Genomic DNA, 22,079 nt, shown 5'->3' on the forward strand with positions numbered 1-22,079 from the left:
TTATTTAAATGTTTTGCAAGTGTATTTGCTTCTTTAAATGGAAGTGAGAGCAGTTGAATATGCTAGAAGATAATTAGACCTCTTCACAGTGTTTCTTCAGCATAGTGAACTCAAATTTCCAAGGTTTGGTTGCAACAATAAAGGTGCAAAAAAACATCTAAAAGAGACAAAAAGAATAATTAGCTTGTAAGAAATAAAAAAGAAAAATAAATAAACGGAAGTTTCTATTTCTGGGTTTCTTATTTCTAAACCAAATTTCAGAATTTGGTTTCAGGCTGTCTAAAATCAGCCTAAGCCAGCCATACCCCTGCAGTCCCTGGAGCTACTGTATCTGAGACCAGATGGGAGTGGAGCCAGCCTCACTCACCAGAATGAACCCCTCCCAATTCACCTCCCTGTGATCTGAAGCCATCATGTATAGCAGGAGCCCAGAAAATTGTTCTCAGAAATTCTCATCTCCAGCTTGGGCCTTCATCCAGCCACGGTGATTTCTCTGCAGCCTACTGAGATTGCATGCTGCATGGAGGGCCCAATGAGTCCTTCCCAAGAGAAGCAACCCAACAGGAATAATACAGAGTCCTGCACATCTTGGTGGGGCAGCAGGTCAAGGTTGGCCAGAGACAAGAAGCAAAACTTGAAGCCAGGGAACTGAGGTTTCCCAAGACATCCAGAATGAGCAGAGAGAGTTTCAGGCTCTTGTGTGGGATGAATTCACTTATGTCCCTCCTCTCACTCCTAAAATTTGTATTCACTTAGAATAAAAATACAAATGAGAAATCCCTCACTATATCAATGAAAACATGGATGCAACATTAAATAGAATTGAAGTTATAGAAGATACAAATATTGAGGATCAGCTTGAGGAAGAAAATAGGACCAAGCTACCAGCAGTCTAGTCAAACCCTTGGTGAGTAATTCAACATCCAGGAACTCTGTCTACAAGGAAACAATAATAAAACAAATAGAAATAAAGAATATTTATTAAATCAATGTTCATAATAGCTAAAAGTTAGAAAAACTTAACCAATGCTCAGGGATTTGCTAAGTGAAATGTGGAACACCATTAAATGAAATCACATAGTTCCACTATATGATGCTTTCCAATATTTTACAGTTTTATAAATTCTTAGTTATTATTAAATGAAAATCTGAATTATAGAATAGTATACAGTAGGATCCCAACTACACAAAACTGCAGATATAAAATATAGGAAAACTAGTATAAAAATATATGGACAGTGGTAAACTTTACATAAGGGTATTAATAACTGATTTTAAGTGGTTTAAATTTTTGAAAGTTCTAAATTTTCTACATGTATCAAGCTAATAACTTTAAAATCATGTCAAGTTTTAAATTTATATTTCAAGGATCTCAGATGTTTGCCTTTTATTCCTTTCTAAATCCCAATAAATAACTAAAGAAAGCAGATAAGGTCAAATCTGCAGAAGCTCTATGAAACAGGAGGGGACATTTTCCAAGGACGGAGACAGAGAGGATTCTCTGCGTGATAAGAAGTGGATGCAATCAGGGTGACCAAGTCTACTGAATGCCAGTTGCTCCATGTAGAGGATGAGAACATAAGAGGAAACCAAGAGAGCAAACTGCCTCCAAACTCCACAAACCTTGAAGTCATACTTAACTCTTTTTACTCTCCATGGCCAATCAATCAGCAAATTCCAAGCCTTTCACAGACATCTAAAACCGAGTACTTCCTCCATCCTAACCAACATCATCTCTCATCTGATCTATTCCATTAGACTCCTAACAGATTCCTATTAATCCACTCCTGCCCCTATGCCGTCTTTTCTCCATGTGTCTCTCAGTGTCTGTACTTCTTCTATTCATACCTGGTGTATCTTGAAAGACCAATGACTTTTATGGGCTGTGTCAATGGGCACTCTCACCCTATGACCTCAACTCTCTGTGACAATGGGAACCCTGCTCTCTGACCTCCATAGATCACATCACTGGGCACCCTCTGGCTTCCAGTTGGGTTTGGCCAAGGGGAGATAGAGGAAGGAAGTGGGAAGCATGAGGAGTTGAGGTCAGGGGGTTCCAGTGGGTTGGCTGTGGCTCCTGACAGGGACCCTCTGGTTGCTCCAGAAAAAAAAAAATATTAAAAAGCAAAGCCTAGAAGTGAAAACTTGGATGATCAGTAGGAAGCAACCAAGTGAAGTGGTGGGGAGATCACCTTTCACATACATCAGAATGAAAACATTTTAAGATTCAACCCCAAGTGCTGAGGGAAAATGAACAACCACACACATCACTATGGAAGATGTGCTGGTCCAACCACTTTGGAGAGTAAAACTGAGGTTGCAAGTCACATGTAGTGGCCCCAGGAGCGCTGAAGCTGCATGTGTAGCAGTATGGCAGCCCTACTCTAGAGGGTGCCCCCGGGGATAGCCCCAAACCTGCTCAGTCAGCATGCATCCAAACTGTCACTGCTGCATTGTGGTTAAGAGTGAAATTTTAAGACAACCACAGTATCCAAAATAGTGAGATGGTCAAATACAACATAATACAGTCATATAAGAGCTTAATATGCAGTAACAAAAACAATTTTGGCTGATTTCTATACACCTTAAATGGCCCAAGAAATCACTTGGCATAAATAAATAATAACAGATTGTACCAACATAATAAATCTCATAACAAGAGAAAGTTCCAAAATGTACGTAAATTTTGAAAAACACACAAAACTCTGCATGCACAAATTTAAAAAATTTTTTAATGGGTAAGAACACATTTTTTTCAGTGTAGAGAATATTTACTATGGAGTATTTGGGGATCAACACTTGTGGAAAGTGGATGGGATATTCCACAGCTTGGTTTTACAAGTTATAGGCCTAATGGCAGAGGGAAGATGGGGGTAGTGACAGGTACAGGGAGAAGCTTTCGCATTTTCTTCAACAAGGAGTGATGGTAATGGAGGTGGGTGGGTAAGAACACTTCTCAACAATTTGAGTGTTTATATTTGAGAGGGAGAAGTGGAATGCATGTTTAACATTTTACTTGTTGAAATAAACATTTAAATTAATGTAATAAAATGATTACAGTTATAATATCAAGTTCATGGTTATTTGATATATCATTCTTAGTATCTACCAGAACTTTTAAAATATTACTTCATTAAAATCTAGTAATTTATAATAATAGCAATTTATAATAACAACTTACTCTCTAGATGTAGCCATCCATTCATGTTTGGTATTCTGCTGTGGTGCCTACTATTCATCAGAATATGAAGATGTATTTTATTTGCACATGTATGGGCAATTTTCAGGAACCACTAATCTGCCATTATTTTTGCTTAGCCATATCTCATGCCAGCCAGCCTTAGGTATTCACCAAACAGGTGAAGAAAATTCAAAAGACACAGAAATATACATACTTGTAAATGCAGTTTCAACTATGAAAGAGAAAAATTAGAAGTAACTTTATGAAAAGATCATAAAGACAAATTTGAACAAGGGAAAGGAAAATTACTTCTGTCTAGCCCAGATTGCAGGATAGTGAGAAACAATGAATGGGTGTTGCTTTAAGCCACTAAGTGTTATGTGTGTTTTGGCAGGGGTGAAGAGTACCAGCAAAAACTGATAGAAACAGTTTATGTCTGTGTCTGGAATCTGGCTATATGATCAGAATATGGTTTAAAAGGAGACAAGAAAATCAAAGCAGGATTGGTCCTATTGGTTTTCTCTGTCTAGTATGCAGATCTGACCAGGCCATCCACTGCCTCCACCTGAGGCACATACCTTTTGGATTTGGGGATCCTTTTGTAATAGGCAATATTCATTTTCTCCTGAAATTTTCTTGCACATTGTTCGGGCAATTTTGACCTCAAGAAAGTAGTCTAAACTCTCTGTGACCTGTCAAGGAGTAATTTAGAAATTAGATATCATAAACGAATGTATGATACCAACTGTCATCTCTGATAAATAAACATATCCTGCTTAGGGCAAAGAATGCCTCCCCATCTCCCTCCCTAGTTTCCTTGCCAGAAATTTTGAGGTAACAGGAGGGGATGAGTTCTTACCTTGATATCTCTCCCTCTATCTGCCTATTTGTCTCACATCATGGTATTGAATGTTGAATAGTGACAACTGTTCCCAAGATAAAGGAAGAAAAATCCCCAAATAATGTTTTCCTGTGAAAGGTAATGGTGTGCTTATAGAGCTTGGGAAATAAGCTGCAGAGTCTAAACATCTTCATACTTATTCAATAGATTTGGGAGAAGAAATGATATCTAATAACTGAAATTTGTTTGGAGGGTATTGCTTCTCTCTTTAGCTTCCCTCCTTGGCAATTTTAGCAATCCAACCCTATTCCACATGATCCACTCTCCTGAATCCCTGATTGCAGGGCCTCTTCCTTGCAGACCCCCCACTGGCCTCTGTATTTCAGAGGTTTCCTGGGGAAATAGAAATGCACAATGGCAAATAGAAACTATTAATTATTTAAAAATGAGAACAATATAAGATTTTGTAACTTAAGGGAGAGACGGTATTAAAATTACCAAGTTAAACACATTCACTGACCCTAGAAGAGTAAGACATCATCTCAAAAGCATAGTAAACATTTTGAACATCCTAGGGAAGTTGCCTGGGCATTAAACAAAATGGTCAGCAGAATTCTAAGTAGTTTTTTGAATATCATATATACTTAAAATTTTTTCAGTTATTTATGTAAGTGTATATAAAGTGTCTAGAATGACAGAGCCAACTGTTTCCAGGGTGCTCTCAGGAAGTGAAGAGTGAGATTGGAAATGCAGGAAATTGAGTCTTTGCTACCATTTTTCAGCTCAACAACTTCCAGACATACTCTTAGGAGTTTTTTTTATGACTAGATAACAAATTTCTCAAACTCAGCGCTATTGACATTTGGGGCTGGATCAGTCTTTGTGGTGAGGGCTGTCCTGGGTGCTATAGGGGATGCAGTAACAGTGTCCCTAGCCTCTGCCCACTAGGTGTGTATAGTGGCCTTCTCTGATTGTGATGACCAAAAATCCCTCCAATTATTGCCAAAAATTCCCTGCCAAGCAAAATCCATGCCCATTTGAGAACCATTGCTTTACATTTGAGTAATACTTCCAAGTTAAAATTATCATAAAAAGAATAATACTGAATCAGATTCAACCACCACCACTGACCACCAGCCCTAGCTTGATCCCGGATTGCCCAGAAAAGGGAAAGGAATGGGGATCCTGGCTGCTGAGGCAGCCATTCACTGCTTTCACAGACAGGCCCTTCTGACTCTCCTGACCTTCTGTGACCTCTTTAGTCTTTCTGCAATGTCCCACCACTTGCACTCCATCCATTCCACTCAGTTAAAATGTGTGCTCATTCACTGTAGGCAGCCTTAGCTCTTCTCCATACCAGTTGTGTGCTGTGGAAAAATTATTAAACCACTCTGGCCCCATTTCCTCTTTAAGGTGGAAGAAAATAGCTCCTACATAATGAGTTGTGAGATCTGAATGAGCATATGAAAAGCAACCAGGTCTGGCATAAAGTAGACTGTATATACAGCTGACCCTTGAACAATGTGTTCAAGGCAAAAAGTTCAAAGCAATGTGTAACAAGGAGTTACAGGCACAATCAAAGATCTAAGTGGAGCTTTTGACTATAAAAAACTTAACTACCAATAGCCTACTGTTGACCAGAAGTATGCATATATTCTTGAAATAAAGTAAACTAGAGAAAATAAATTTTTAAAGAAATTATAAGAGAAAATACATTTATAGTACTGCACTGTATTTCTTGAAAGAAATTAGCATATAGTCAGACCTACAGTTCTCATTTTTACCATCATTCACCTTGCACAAAATCTGCAGCAAAGACTTAGTCAACTATGAACTAAAGCAAGTAGCAAACATTTTCTTCAACGGGAGAGTATTTAGGCTCAGAACATATAATCTTGTTATTGCAGCACAAAGGTGGCCCTAGACTGCACTCATAACATAGGTGGCAATGTTCTAATAAAACTTTATTTATAGACATAGAAATTTAAATTTTATGTAATTTTCATGTTATGAAATATTCTTTTTTTTAAATTTCTTATAACCATTCTTAGTTCATGGTGCATACAAAATAAGCAGCAAGCCAGACTTGGCTGCAGACTATAATTTTCTAACTCCTGATACAATCTTTGTATTTTAAGTTAAATCAACCAATAAGATATACCTATTCTCTTTATATAAAGCTTGTGTATGTGTTACTAAGTTTAATCTGAATTATCACCAAGCATTTTTCTTTTTCTTTTTGTTTTGTTTTCAGTTAATTTTGTTTGGAGGGGATGTTTCATTCTTCCTTACTCTTTTCTTCAGTGTGTTTTCCAGTGGTATGTAGATGGAATGTCAAGGAATTTTAAATACTTCTGTTTAGCCTCTTTTCAAACCTATTTCTACCTCATTCTTTTGAATGACACACTTTCTGGCCTGAGGTGTCCAGTACCCAAGAAACACAAACAACATAACCAAGATTAGAGGGACCCAAGGCCTGTGAGTGTGGAGGAGAGCCAAGAGGCCAAATGCCCCAGGGGATGAAGCGGTCAAATGAGCCTCCTCTCCTAACTCCTTAATTCCTAACTCAGGTTCCTGATGACATGGAGGAATGGAAAGCAAGGTGAAAGGGCAGACAGTAGAGAGGAGATGGTGGAAGGAGGAAGAGAAGCACAAGACTGTCCCTGTACTCCATGTCATTCTGATGTTGCACGGTAGCCTCCATTCTCCGTCAGCCCCCTCTCTTCCCTTCCTTAAATTCCAGCCAGACTGGCTGAATCCCTTTTCCTTCTGGGCACCTACTGATTCTTCTATGGGATCCCCCCAAACTACAGTCCCATCAACTTTCTTGGGAAACATAATTGGTGCAACACTATCTTCTACAACATGGTCCACATTCCAATTCCTCCAATTACCCCAATAATGTCATTGATAGTTTTCTTTTTAAATCCAGGAGATAATACAAAATCATATATTGGATTTAGTTGTCACATTTCATATCTGAGCTTTCTTTTTCTTTATTTATATTTATTTTTAATTTTTTATGATTTTGTATATTTTTTATTGGAGTTCGATTTGCCAACATATAACACCCAGTGCTCATCCCAGCAAGTGCCCCCCTCACTGCCCATCACCCAGTTACCCCATCCCCCTGCCCACCTCCCCTTTCACTACCCCTTGTTCATTTCCCAGTTAAGAGTCTCTCATTTCTGTCACCTCTAATATTTCGCACTCATTTTGTCTCCTTTCCCATATAATCCCTTTCACTATTTTTTATATTCCCCCTATGAATGAAACCATATAATGTTTGTCCTTCTCCAATTGACTTACTTCACTCAGCATAATACCCTCCAGTTCTATCCATGTCAAAGCAAATGCTGGGTATTAGTCCTTTCTAATGGCTGAATAATATTCCATTGTGTATATAGACCACATCTTCTTTATCCATTCATCTTTCGATGGACACCGAGGCTTCTTCCACACTTTGGCTATCGTGGACATTGCTCCTAAAACTATTGAGGTACAGGCATCTCACCTTTTCACTGCATCTGTATCTTTGGGGTAAATCTCCGGTAGTGCAATTGCTGGGTTGCAGGGTAACTCTACTTTTAACTCTTTGAGGACCACCACACAGTTTTCCAGAGTGGCTGTACCAGGTCACATTCACACCAACAGTGCAAGAGTGCTCCCCTTTCTCCACATCCTATCCAACATTTATTGTTTCCTTTCTTGTTAATTTTCACCATTCTCAGCGGTGTGAGTTGGTATCTCATTGTAGTTTTGATGTGTATTTCCTTGATGGCAAGTGATGTGGAGCATTTTCTCATGTGCTTGTTGGCCATGTTTATGTCTTCCTCTGTGAAATTTCTGTTCATGTCTTTTGCCCATTTCAGGACTGGATTGTTTGTTTCTTTGCTATTGAATTTGATAAGTTCTTTATAGATCTTGGAAACTAGCCCTTTATCTGATATGTGATTTGCAAATATCTTCTCCCATTCTGTAGGTTGTTTTTTAGTTTTGTTGACTGTTTCTTTTGCAGTGCAGAAGCTTTTTATCTTGATGAAGTCCCAATAATTCATTTTTGCTTATGTTTCCCTTGCCTTCATAGATGTATCTTGCAAGAAGTTGCTGATGTCAGATTGAAAAAGAATGTTGCCTGTGTTCTCCTCCTGGATTTTGATGGATTCTTGACAAACATTTAGATCTTTCATCCATTTTGAGTTTATCTTTGTGTATGGTGTAAGAGAGCAATAAGTTAGGCAACCTAAAAGAAATGGATCCATATCTGGAAAATGACTAATTATGAAAACTGGAACAGGAAGAAATAGAAAACCTGAACAGGCCAAAAACCAGGGAGGAAATTGAAGCAGTCATCAAACACCTCCCAAGACACAAAAGTCCAGGGCCAGATGGCTTCCCAGGGGAATTCTATCAAATGTTTAAAGAAGAATTAATACCCATTCTACTAAAGCTGCTCCAAAAGATAGAAAGGGATGGAGTACTTCCAAACTTGTTTTATGAGGCCAGCATCACCTTAATTCCAAAATCAGACAAAGACACCACCAAAAAGGAAAATTATACACCAGTATTGCTGATGAACACAGACGCAAATATTCTCAACATGATACTAGCCAATAGGATCCAACAGTACATTAAGAAGATTAATCACCATGACCAAGTGGGGTTTATCCCCGGGATGCAAGTTTGGTTCAACACACAAAACAATCAATGTGATAGCTTCAGTATCTTCAAAGCCATCTATCAAAAGCTCAGAGCAAATATCATTCTCAATGGGGAGAAACTGAGAGCCTTTCCCCTAAGATCAGGAACAAGTCAGGGATGTCCACTTTCACCACTGTTATTCAACATGGTACTAGAAATCCTAGCCTCAGCAATCAGACAACAAAAAGAAATAAAAGACATTCAAATTGGCAAAAGAGAAGTCAAACTCTCCTTCACAAATGACATGATACTGTACATAGAAAACCCAAAAGACTCCACCCCAAGATGGCTAGAGCTCATACAGCATTTGGGCAGTGTGGCAGGATACAAAATAAATACCCAGAAACCAGTGGCATTTTTATCCACTAACAATGAGACTGAAGAAAGAGAAAGTAAGGAGTCAATCCCACTTACAATTGCACCCAAAAGCATAAGATACCTAGGAATGAACCTAACCAAAGAGGTAAAGGATCTATACCTTAAAAACCACAGAAAGACATTGATGAAGACATAAAGAGATGGAAAAACATTCCATGATGATGGACTGGAAGGAGTAATATTGTGAAAATGTCAGTGCTACACACGGCATTTTACACATTCAATGCAATCACTACCAAAATACCATGGACTTTCTTCAGATAATTGGAACAAATGCAAAATTCTCATCCTAAGATTTGTGTGGAATCAGAAAAGATCCCAAATAGCCAGGGGAATATTGAAAAAAGAAAACCAGAGCCAGGGGCATCACAATGCCAGATTTCAAGTTGTACTACAAAGCTGTGATCACCAAGACAGTGTGATGATACTGATACTATGAGACCCATAGATCAATGGAACAGAACAAAGAACCCAGAAATGGGCCCTCAATTCTATTGTTCACTAATATTTGACAAAGCAGGAAAGCCTATCCACTGGAAAAAGGACAGTCTCTTCAATAAATGGTGCTGGGAAAATTGGACAGCCACATGCAGAAGAATGAAACTGGACCATTCTCTTACACGATACACAAAGATAAACTCAAAATGAATGAAAGGTCTTCTTTTAAAAATGTGAATGAAAGATCTAAATGTGAGACAGGATTCCATCAAAATCCAGGAGGAGAACACAGGCAACACCCTTTTTGAGCTTGGCCACAGCAACTTCTTACAAGATACATCTATGAAGGAAAGGGAAACAAAACAAAACAAAAAAGAACTATTGGCTCTTCATCAAGATAAAAAGCTTCTGCACAGCAAAAGAAACAGTCAACAAAACTAAAAGACAACCTACAGAATGGGAGAAGATATTTGCAAATGACGTATCAGATAAAGGGCTAGTCTCCAATATCTATAAAGAACTTATGAAACCCAACAGCAAAGAGACAAACAATCCAATCCTGAAATGGGCAAAAGACAGGAACAGAAATTTCACAGAGAATTGAGGAGGGGCAAGGTGGCGGAAGAGTGGGGTCTCCAAATCACCTGTCCCCACCAAATTACCTAGATAACCTTCAAATCTTCCTGAAAATCTACGAATTTGGCCTGAGATTTAAAGAGAGACCAGCTGGAACGCTACAGTGAGAAGAGTTCGCGCTTCTATCAAGGTAGGAAGACGGGGGGGAAAAAGAAATAAAGAAACAAAGGCCTCCAGGGGGAGGGGCCCCGCGAGGAGCCGGGCTGAGGCCGGGGCGAGGGTCCCCAGGACAGGAGAGCCCCGTCCCAGAGGAGCAGGAGCTGCACCAACCTTCCCGGGCGGAAAGGGGCTCCCAGGGAGTTGGAGCAGGACCCAGGAGGAAGGGGGTGCCCTCGGGCTCCCTGGGACAGTAACAGACACCTGCGCCCCGGGAGAGTGCGCCGAGCTCCCTAAGGGCTGCAGCGCGCACAGAGGACCCGGAGCAGCTCGGAGGGGCTCGGGGGCTGCTCCGCGGAGGGGGCCGCGGCCCGGGAGCGCAAATCCAACAGCGCAGGCCCCGGAACACAGGGCGCCGGGACACAGCCCAAAATCCGGCCTCCCCCGGGACAGGCAGAGGCTGGGAGGGCCCAGGACCGCAAGGACGCTCCTGCCCCAGCTGAGCAGACCAGCAGCCCCGCCCCCCAGAGCCTCCAGGCCCTGCAAACAGAGATCTCGGTAGTTACTGAGGGGGCTGAATCCAGGTTTCCAGAGCTGGCCCCACCACTGCGGCTATTCCTCCAGGGGCCTCACGGGGTAAACAACCCCCACTGAGCCCTGCACCAGGCAGGGGGCAGAGCAGCTCCCCCAAGTGCTAACACCTGAAAATCAGCACAGCAGGCCCCTCCCCCAGAAGACCAGCTAGATGGATAAGTTCCAGGGGAAGTCAAGGGACTTAAAGTATACAGAAACAGAAGATACTCCCTCATGTTTTTTTTCTTTTTGATTTCTGTTTGCTTCCTCCATCCTTTTATTCCCTTTCTTTCTTTTTCTTTCTCATTTTCTTCTCTTTTTTTCTTTTTTTCTTTTGTCTTTTTCTATTTTCTGTCATTCTTTCTCTCCTCTCTTTTTCTCCTTTTCCCAATACAACTTGTTTTTGGCCACTCTGCACTGAGCAAAATGACTAGAAGGAAAACCTCACCGCAAAGGAAAGAATCAGAAACAGTCCTCTCTCCAACAGAGCTACAAAATCTGGATTACAATTCAATGTCAGAAAGCCAATTCAGAAGCACTATTATAAAGCCACTGGTGGCTCTAGAAAAAAGCATAAAGGACTCAAGAACTTCATGACTGCAGAATTTAGGTCCAATCATGAAGTAATTAAAAATCAATTGAATGAGATGAAATCCAAACTAGAAGTCCTAACGACGAGGATTAACGAGGTGGAAGAACGAGTGAGTGACATAGAAGACAAGTAGATGGCAAAGAGGGAAACTGAGGAAAAAAGACACAGACAATTAAAAGACCATGAAGATAGATTAAGGGAACTAAACGACAGCCTGAGGAATAAAAGCCTACGTTTAATTGGGGTTCCCGAGGGCGCCAAAAAGGGACAGAGGGCAAGAATATGTATTTGAAAAAATCATAGCTGAACACTTTCGTAATCTGGGAAGGAAAACAGGCATTCAAATCCAGGAAATAGAGAGATCCCCCCCTAAAATCAATAAAAACCGTTCAACACCTCGACATTTAAAAGTGAAGCTTGCAAATTCCAAAGATAAAGAGAAGATCCTTAAAGCAGCAAGAGACAAGAAATCCCTGACTTTTGTGGGGAAGAATATTAGGGTAACAGCAGACCTCTCCACAGAGACCTGGCAGGCCAGAAAGGGCTGGCAGGATATATTCAGGGTCCTAAATGAGAAGAACACGCAACAAAGAATACTTTATCCAGCAAGGCTCTCATTCAAAATGGAAGGAGAGATAAAGAGCTTCCAAGACTGGCAGGAACTGAAAAATATGTGACCTCCAAACCTGCTCTGCAAGAAAATTTAAGGGGGACTCTTAAAATTCCCCTTTAAGAAGAAGTTCAGTGGAACAATCCACAAAAACAAGGACTGAATAGATATCATGATGACACTAAACTCATATCTGTCGATAGTAACTCTGAACGTGAACAGGCTTAATGACCCCATCAAAAGGTGCAGGGTTTCAGACTGGATAAAAAAGCAGGACCCATCTATTTGCTGTCTACAAGAGACTCATTTTAGACAGAAGGACACCTACAGCCTAAAAATAAAAGGTTGGAGAACCATTTACCATTCAAATGATCCTCAAAAGAAAGCAGGGGTAGCCATCCTTATATCAGATAAACTAAAACTTACCCCCGAAGACTGTAGTGAGAGATGAAGAGGGACACTATATCATACTTAAAGGATCTATCCAACAAGAGGACTTAACAATCCTCAATATATATGCCCCGAATGTGGGAGCTCACAAATATATAAATCATTTAATAACCAAAGTGAAGAAATACTTAGATAATAATACACTTATACTTGGTGACTTCAATCTAGCTCTTTCTACCCTCGATAGGTCTTCTAAGCACAACATCTCCAAAGAAATGAGCTTTAAATGATACACTGGACCAGATGGATTTCACAGATATCTACAGAACTTTTCATGCAAACTCAACTGAATACACATTCTTCTCAAGTGCACATGGAACTTTCTCCAAAATAGACCACATACTGGGTCACAAATCAGGTCTGAACCGATACCAAAAGATTGGGATCGTCCCCTGCATATTCTCAGACCATAATGCCTTGAAATTAGAACTAAATCACAACAAGAAGTTTGGAAGGACCTCAAACACGTGCAGGTTAAGGCCCATCCTGCTAAAAGATGAAAGGGTCAACCAGGAAATTAGGAAAGAATTAAAAAGATTCATGGAAACTAATGAGAATGAAGATACAACCGTTCAAAATCTTTGGGATGCAACAAAAGCAGTCCTAAGGGGGAAATACATCGCAATACAAGCATCCATTCAAAAACTGGAAAGAACTCAAATACAAAAGCTAACCTTACACATAAAGGAGCTAGAGAAAAAACAGCAGATAGATCCTACACCCAGCAGAAGAAGAGAGCTAATTAATATTTTAGCAGAACTCAACAAAATCGAGACCAGAAGAACTGTGGAACAGATCAACAGAACCAGGAGTTCGTTCTTTGAAAGAATTAATAAGATAGATAAACCATTAGCCAGAATTATAAAAAAGAAGAGGGAGAAGACTCAAATTAATAAAATCGTGAATGAGAAAGGAGAGATCACTACCAACACCAAGGAAATACAAGCGATTTTAAAAACATATTATGAACATGTATATGCCAATAAATTAGGCAATCTAAAAGAAATGGACGCATTCCTGGAAAGCCACAAACTACCAAAACTGGACCAGGAAGAAATAGAAAACCTGAATAGGCCAATAACCAGGGAGGAAATTGAAGCAGTCATCAAAAACCTCCCAAGACACAAGAGTCCAGGGTCAGATGGCTTCCCAGGGGACTTCTATCAAACATTTAAAGAAGAAATCATACCTATTCTACTAAAGCTGCTTGGAAAGATAGAAAGAGATGGAGTACTTCCAAATTTGTTCGATGAGGCCAGCATCACCTTAATTCCAAAACCAGACAAAGACCCCAACAAAAAGGAGAATTACAGACCAATATCCCTGATGAACATGGATGCAAAAATTCTCAACAAGATACTAGCCAATAGGATCCAATAGTACATTAAGAAAAGTATTCACCATGACCAAGTAGGATTTATCCCTGGGACACAAGGCTGGTTCAACACTTGTAAAACAATCAATGTGATTCATCATATCAGCAAGAGAAAAACCAAGAACCATATGATCCTCTCATTAGATGCAGAGAAAGCATTTGACAAAATACAGCATCCATTCCTGATCAAAACTCTTCACAGCGTAGGGATAAAGGGAACATTCCTCAACATCTTAAAAGTCATCTACGAAAAGCCCACAGCAAATATCATTTTCAACGGGGAAGCATTTTCAAAGGGGAGCCTTTCCCCTAAGATCAGGAACAAGACAGGGATGTCCACTCTCACCACTGCTATTCAACATAGTACTGGAAGTCCTAGCCTCAGCAATCAGACAACAAAAAGACATTAAAGGCATTCAAATTGGCAAAGAAGAAGTCAAACTCTCCCACTTTGCCGATGATATGATACTCTACATAGAAAACGCAAAAGCCTCCACCCCAAGATTGCTAGAACTCATACAGCAATTTGGTAGCGTGGCAGGATACAAAATCAATGCCCAGAAATTAATGGCATTTCTATACACTAACAATGAGACTGAAGAAAGAGAAATTAAGGAGTCAATCCCATTTACAATTGCACCCAAAAGCATAAGATACCTAGGAATAAACCTCACCAAAGAGGTAAAGGATCTATACCCTAAAAACTATAGAACACTTCTGAAAGAAATTGAGGAAGACACAAAGAGATGGAAAAATAGTCCATGCTCATGGATTGGCAGAATTAATATTGTGAAAATGTCAATGTTACCCAGGGCAATTTACACGTTTAATGCAAAATATCAAAATAACATGGACTTTCTTCAGAGAGTTAAAACAAATTATTTTAAGATTTGTGTGGAATCAGAAAATACCCCGAATAGCCAGGGGAATATTAATAAAGGAAACCATATCTGGGGGCATCACAATGCCAGATTTCAGATTGTACTACAAAGCTGTGGTCATCAAGACAGTGTGGTACTGGCACAAAAACAGACACATAGATCAATGGAACAGAATAGAGAACCCAGAAGTGGACCCTGAACCCTATGTTCAACTAATGTTCGACAAAGGAGGAAAGACTATCCACTGGAAGAAAGACACTCTTCAATAAATGGTGCTGGAAAATTGGACATCCACATGCAGACGAATGAAACTAGGCCACTCTCTTGCACCATACACAAAGATAAACTCAAAATGGATGAAAGATCTAAATGTGAGACAAGATTCCATCAAAATCCTAGAGAAGAACACAGGCAACACCCTTTTTGAACTCGGCCATAGTAACTTCTTGCAAGATACATCCACGAAGGCAAAAGAAACAAAAGCAAAAATGAACTATTGGGACTTCGTCAAGATAAGAAGCTTTTGCACAGCAAAGGATACAGTCAACAAAACTAAAGACAACCTACACAATGGGAGAAGATATTTGCAAATGATGTATCAGATAAAGGGCTAGTTTCCAAGATCTATAAAGAACTTATTAAACTCAAGAGCAAAGAAACAAACAATCCAGTCACGAAATGGGCAAAAGACATGAAGAGAAATCTCACAGCGGAAGACATAGACATGCCAACACGCACATGAGAAAATGCTCTGCATCACTTGCCATCAGGGAAATACAAATCAAAACCACAATGAGATACCATGTCACACCAGTGAGACGGGGAAAAGTAACAAGGCAGGAAACCACAAATGTTGGAGAGGATGCGGAGAAAAGGGAACCCTCTTACACTGTTGGTGGGAATGTTAACTCGAGCAGCCACTCTGGAAAAGTGTGTGGAGGTTCCTCAAAGAGTTAAAAATAGACCTGCCCTACGACCCAGCAATTGCACTGTTGGGGATTTACCCCAAAGATTGAGATGCAGTGAAACGCCGGGACACCTGCATCCCGATGTTTCTAGCAGCAATGGCCACAATAGCCAAACTGTGGAAGGAGCCTCGGTGTCCATCGAAAGATGAATGGATAAAGAAGATGTGGTTTATGTATACAATGGAATATTACTCAGCTATTAGAAATGACAAATACCCACCATTTGCTTCAACGTGGATGGAACTGGAGGGTATTATGCTGAGTGAAGTAAGTCAATCAGAGAAGGACAAACAGTGTATGTTCTCATTCATTTAGGGAATATAAACAGTGAAAGGTAATATAAGGGAAGGGAGACGAAATGTGTGGGAAATATCAAAAAGGGAGACAGAACATAAAGACTCCTAACTCTGGGAAATGAACTAGGGGTGCTGGAAGGGGAGGTGGGCGGGGGGTGGGGGTGAGTGGGTGACGGGCACTGAGGGGGCCACTTGACGGGATGAGCACTGGGTGTTATTCTGTATGTTGGCAAATTGAACACCAATAAAAATAAATTTATTAAAAAAAAGAAATTTCACAGAGGAATATATAGACGTGGCCAACAAGCACATGAGAAAATGCTCTGCATCACTGGCCATCAGGGTAATACAAATCAAAACCACAACGAGATACCACCTGACACCAGTGACAATGGGGAAATTAACAAGACAGGGAACAACAAATGTTGTAGAGGATGTGGAGAAAGGGGAGAATTCTTGCACTGTTGGTGTGAATGTGACCTGGTGCAGCCACTCTGGAAAACTGTGTGGAGGTTCCTCAAAGAGTTAAAATTAGATCTGCCCAGGAAAGGACTAATTAGAAAGGACTAATATCCAGCATTTGCTTCGACATGGATGGATCTGTAGGGTATTATGCTGAGTGAAATAAGTCATTTGGAGAAGGACAAACATTATATGGTCTCATTCTTTTGGGGAATATAAAAATTAGTGAAAGGAAATAGAAGGAGAGGAGAGAAAATGAGTGAAAATATCAGTGACGGTGCAAAACATGAGAGACACCTAACTCTGGCAAATGAACAAGGGGTAGTAGAAGGGAGGTGGGTGGGGGTTGGGGTGACTGGGTGATGAGCAGTGCGGGGGGCACTTGGTGGGATGAGCACTGGATATTATGCTATATGTTGGCAAATTAAACTCCAATAAAAAATTTTTTTAAAAAGAAATCTGAGAAAAAAAATAATTGGAGTCAATCCCATTTACAATTGCACCCAAAAGCATAAGATACCTAGGAATAAATCTAATCAAAGAGGTAAAGGATCTATGCCCTAAAAACTGCAGTACACTTCTGAAGGACATTGAGGAAGACACAAAGAGATGGAAAAACATTTCATGCTCACGATTGGAAGTATTAATATTGTGAAAATGTCTATGCTCCCCAGGCAATTTACAAGTTCAATGCAATCCCTATAAAAATACCATGGACTTTCTGCAGAGAGTTGGAACAAATCATCCTCAGATTTGTATGGAATCAGAAAATATGCCAAATAGTCGGGAATATTGTAATAGTAAACCAGAGCCGGGGCATCACAATGCCAGATTTCAAGTTGTACTACAATTGTGGTCATCAAGACAGTGTGGTCCTGGCAGAAAAACAGACACACAGATCAATGGAGCAGAATAGAGAATTCTGAAATGGGCCCTCTATGGTCAACTAATATTTGACAAAGCAGAAAATACTATCCACTGGAAAAAGGACAGTCTCTTCAACAAATGGCCTGGGAAATTTGGACAGCCTCGTGTAGAAGAATCTTACATGTCTTTTAATCAGGCCATTTCCTTGCTTTTCCTCTTTCATGACACTGATAATTTTAAGAGGTCTTACAGAATGCTCCATAATATGGATATGTCTAACTGTTCCTTGTGATTACCTTTAAGGGATTGATTTCAGACAATGATACCATACACTAGTGACGCTGTGTCCTTTCTGTGACCTCACATCAGGGGCACATGATGTTAGTTTGTCCCAGTATTGTTCACAAACATTTAATGAACAAAGTCTTGGCCAGGTGTCCTGATCGTAAGGGTATCTTTTCCCTGTTGTAATTAATTAATGAAAGAATCCCTGCAAGCAATTTGTCCCCCACCACTTTCCCACCCCAGGGATTGTAGGATTCATTGATGATGTTTGCCTGAAGTAGTTATTGCCATGATGATTTACTCCTTACACAATCTTTTACATCTATAGGTAGCTGTTTTTTTCTGTAAAAAGCCTTCCATTTCTTTTTTCAGTGAAAGCTGGACTTGCACTTCCTTTGCTTTTTCATTGTGTCATAATCCATAACAGTAATGACTCATTTTGATATCAGCCCAAACTGTCCCAAATTTGTCCCTTTCAATAGCCCTTCTTGGGCTCTCACCTATGCTTTCTGATATGACTGTAATCAATATTAAGTTATTATGATCTTTATTTTATGTTTCATCCCAGAATAAGAAAGGATGAAGTGTAACTAATTTTCCTCCAGAAACCCCTAAAATAAAAGTAATATATATTTGGTTAAAGGCATCTCTTAGCTATTTTCCACTCCCTGGTGTCTGTGCCCTCCATGAATAATGGGCCCCTGTATGACTGCATCTTGAAGAGAAAGAAGAGAGAGCATGCTCACTGACCTGCTCCTGGGATTTCAAGACCTTTATGACCTTGAAGATGTACTTGTCTTTGCTGGCCTTGTTATACTCTTTCATGGCATACCATAGCGCCTGCTGCACATAGACATAAGTTTCAGGAATGTCTTGGAACGTCCTCACCACCTTTGACCTGCCCCAGGCATGGATACCTCTGGACACAAGGGTCACAGTGGCTACCAGGAGCAGCAGACTCAGGCAGGGTCTGGCCATGGCACCTCAGCCAAGGGGGTACAGGTCTTGTTCCTTCTGTCCTTACAGGACTATAGTAGGACATGGGCTGGTCTGGCTGTGCTGCTTCTGCACCCCCACGTCTTCCTGGCACTGCTAGGGATAAAAGGGGGAGAACTTCTGTTAGCTTTATGTCCTATGAGATTCTCTCTCTCCTTCCCCATAGAGAAGTGGAGTAATAAATCAGCAGTCACAATTCAGAGCATTTTCTCCTACTGGCTGTTCCTTTCTGGAAGGAATGCATGCCTCCACACACTCGCTGTCCTTTCCTTCCCCTTCCCTACCAAGTGACCCCAGCCTCCTTGTCTGCGAGGTCCCTCTCACATCCAGTGCAGGGGCCTATCTCTATCAGTTCTCAGTGCACAGAAAGGCACAAATTCTGCAACAGAAGCACGTCACAGGAAGAACACTGGTGTCAAAACTTCTTATTTGTTTCCTCTTCAGAAGCATGTATGAAAATCCTCAGCCAAGCCTTTGTCTGGCTTCAAAACTGCCCCCCTGTGTCTCCCCCATTTCCAGTCAGACTCATTAGCAATCACACTGGGATCTGTTTATGGAGTATTATTGAGTCTTGCCAGACCCTATAATAAGAATATCACATATTTCTCTTCTTTAATTATCCCCCTTGGGGCCACATAAGGAATAGCCCCTTTTACACAGGAGGAAGATAGGACTCACAAAGGGGTCAAGTAAAGCCTCAGGCTACCTGACTTAGTGTAGGAGCTTCACCTCATTTCCTGAAACACACCTTCAGACCTACCTCAATCTAACAGAGGAGTATGTGTAGATTACAGCTTGTAACAATTGCTTTTGAGGAGATTTGATTCTCTTATAGAAGGTGAATCAAGATGTAGCTCCTGAGACAGAGCCACAACAGTTAGTGTGTTAAGTATAGATAATGAAGAAGCAAATAGCCCGAGGGATGTAGGGGCCAAGGGCAGGCCACCTCAAAAGGAACTACTTTGGCATGAAGATTATTTTGATTTATTTTTTTATTTTTTTTTAAAGATTTATTTATTTATTCATGATAGACAGAGAGAGAGAAAGAGGCAGAGACACAGGAGGAGGGAGAAGCAGGCTCCATGCACCGGGAGCCTGACGTGGGATTCGATCCCGGGTCTCCAGGATCGCGCCCTAGGCCAAAGGCAGGCGCCAAACCGCTGCGCCACCCAGGGATCCCCGATTATTTTGATTTAAAAAAAAAAACAATTGGGATCCCTGGGTGGCGCAGCGGTTTGGCGCCTGCCTTTGGCCCAGGGCATGATCCTGGAGACCCGAGACCCGAGATCGAATCCCACGTCGGGCTCCCGGTGCATGGAGCCTGCTTCTCCCTCTGCCTGTCTCTCTGCCTCATTCTCTCTCTCTCTCTGTGAGTATCACAAATAAATAAAAATTAAAAAAAAATTAAAAAAAAAAACAATCAAAACCCAGCAGATTCAGGAAAAGTTCTATACCTCTTCCCTTCCCCTAACCTAAAAAAATTTAGATAGAGAGCCTGCTCCAGGAAGATATCTTTCACCACAGACAACCACATTATACTGTCAACAAAGTATAGTAGACAGGAGAAACCTAGCAAAGTCCCCTCTGGGTCCCATTGTTTCATTGGGGCCAATTTTTTTTTGTTTTGTTTTACTTTTATTTTTATTTTTTTTAAATAATAAATTTATTTTTTATTGGTGTTCAATTTGCCAACATACAGAATAACACCCAGTGCTCATCCCGTCAAGTGCACCCTTCAGTGCCCGTCACCCATTCTCCCCCACCCCCTGCCCTCCTCTCCTTCCACCACCCCTAGTTCGTTTTCCAGAGTTAGGAGTCTTTATGTTCTGTCTCCCTTTATATATACAATGGAATATTACTCAGCTATTAGAAATGACAAATACCCACCATTTGCTTCAACGTGGATGGAACTGGAGGGTATTATGCTGAGTGAAATAAGTCAATCGGAGAAGGACAAACATTCATTTGGGGAATATAAATAATAGTGAAAGGGGCCAATTTGTTTACCAAACATCAATTCTTTTTCTTTCTTCCTAAGGATTACATCCCTTCTCTTTGAAGTCTTAGACCACACCCTTCTCTTTAGTTCAGAGTGACATATATACCTCAGTTTACCTGAGTGCCTTTGGAATTTCAATGTCTTTATGGATTCCCCATATGTATGAAATTAAATTTGATTTTTTTCCTTGTTAACCTATTGCATGTCAATTTGATCCTTAGTGTGGCTAGAAGGCCTTTGAAGGAGACAAGAAATTTTTCCTTCCCAACAGAGACAAAGGCAAAGTCCACAAGTTGTGTTCATCACAGATAAGCAGTAAATATAGCTTGCCTAAGTTGAATAAGGACTGTGACAGCATAATCAAGAGACACCTGATATTCACCAGACACTAACTACACATGAGATACATGGAACACAGAATATTCATAAGGTATTACGTCAGCCACCCAGTGATGATGCCATCCTGGCTCCACGTGTCCTCACTCCAGAAACCGCCAACCAAATCCTCAACGTGTCCAGCTATACCAGGCAGACTTGCCTGTGTGTCTCATCAAGGCCAGTGTGTGTTTCTGACCTGCCATATAGGCTTTGCTCAAACCCTTACTATGGGCCCCGTAACTCCATCAGCTTTGAGACTGAGGCAGCAGAGAGTATCACAGGCCCAGGGTCCAACCAACCTGGCCTTTGTGTCTCATGGCTTGCCCCCCACCATACCTGAAGTGTGTTAGCTTGTTCTCTTTCCCTGCCTAGCCTCTTGCTGGATGGTTTGAAAGTTTGCACTAACTTGATACACATGGGACATGCTCAAGCAGCTAACTTTGGCCTTCAAGCCTTTCTGTTCCATGATGTCAGAATGTGTTTCCCAGGGAACATTTGGAGGCCACCTTGGCATCATAATCCTTCCACACCTGATGCAGCTATACCCCAGACCCACCTCAGAACCAAGGTCTTCACCACACTCCTGCTTGATGAGCCTTCAGCTGGCTGTCTCACCCACAAGTGGTATCTGTCTCCTTCTTGAGGACTTGAGCTTTGACCAGCACGCCTTGTCGGCCACACTCAGTTCATGCCCCTGCATCTGGTCAGGGTATTAGTCAGGCCTGAGTCAGGGGTGCTTTTGACCTCTGGCTGCACTCTCTGGCCAGGTGATCACATCTGGGGCCCCTTTGTGAGGTAAGCTCAGTCCCTCTGATGCTACTCAAGTGCAGTGCAAATCTGACAGATCCTTCAGCTCTGAGAGCTTCATGAACTCAGCAAGAGCCGGCAGTATCTGCCCCTAGTGCAGAAATCTGGCTTGTTTCACACCTTCTGGCTTTCTAAATACCTGGGCTTAGGACTGAAACCCTTAAAAATGAAAGCACCTCTTTGGTTCTTTCTGTCAGGGTCTTGTTATGTGACTCTATAGTTCTAGAGGCAGGATGAGGCATTAAACTGCCTGGGTCAGGGAATCTGGA

General features: G+C 41.0%; 1 protein-coding gene and 1 long non-coding RNA gene across 7 annotated transcripts in view; one reads left to right on the plus strand and one right to left on the minus strand.

The window, feature by feature from the left end:
• Positions 1-21,763, minus strand: LOC140617950 (cystatin-13-like). Of its 5 annotated transcripts, XR_012018101.1 has the most exons (5): positions 21,340-21,483; positions 18,381-18,722; positions 3,760-3,873; positions 3,182-3,339; positions 1-157 (listed from the first exon to the last, which is right to left on the minus strand). XR_012018101.1 is itself a non-coding variant. In XM_072799788.1 (4 exons), the coding sequence occupies exons 2-4, from the start codon at positions 18,606-18,608 to the stop codon at positions 74-76; spliced, it is 426 nt and encodes a 141-aa protein (XP_072655889.1). In that variant the 5' UTR covers positions 18,609-18,719; positions 21,560-21,763; the 3' UTR covers positions 1-73. The 5 variants fall into 5 exon arrangements, 4 of the variants coding, with proteins under 4 accessions (XP_072655889.1, XP_072655887.1, XP_072655890.1 ...); XM_072799788.1 differs by lacking the exons at positions 3,182-3,339; positions 21,340-21,483 and adding an exon at positions 21,560-21,763 and having other exon boundaries at positions 18,381-18,719; XM_072799786.1 differs by lacking the exons at positions 3,182-3,339; positions 21,340-21,483 and adding an exon at positions 21,560-21,763.
• LOC140617951 (uncharacterized) overlaps positions 21,358-22,079 on the plus strand; it is an 18,300-nt gene continuing 17,578 nt past the window's right edge. Inside the window, exon 1 of one of the 2 annotated variants that reach the window (XR_012018103.1) lies at positions 21,358-21,798. This is a non-coding gene — a long non-coding RNA (uncharacterized lncRNA). The remainder of the gene's footprint in view (positions 21,799-22,079) is intronic. The other variant, XR_012018102.1, reaches the window with a different exon arrangement.

The sequence above is a fragment of the Canis lupus genome, chromosome 26, assembly GCF_048164855.1.
Source record: "Canis lupus baileyi chromosome 26, mCanLup2.hap1, whole genome shotgun sequence".
Lineage (NCBI taxonomy): Eukaryota > Metazoa > Chordata > Mammalia > Carnivora > Canidae > Canis > Canis lupus.

What these genes read in the sequence shown, in the direction of transcription:
- LOC140617950 (XM_072799788.1), bottom strand. Translation starts at nt 18,608, where the DNA reads ATGGCCAGACCCTGCCTGAGTCTGCTGCTCCTGGTAGCCACTGTGACC. An exon ending in TCTTGAAATCCCAGGAGCAG is followed by an intron (nt 3,874 to 18,380) that starts GTCAGTGAGCAT and finishes ACTCCTTGACAG; the next exon opens with GTCACAGAGAGTTTAGACTA. An exon ending in AGGATCCCCAAATCCAAAAG is followed by an intron (nt 158 to 3,759) that starts GTATGTGCCTCA and finishes TGTCTCTTTTAG; the next exon opens with ATGTTTTTTTGCACCTTTAT.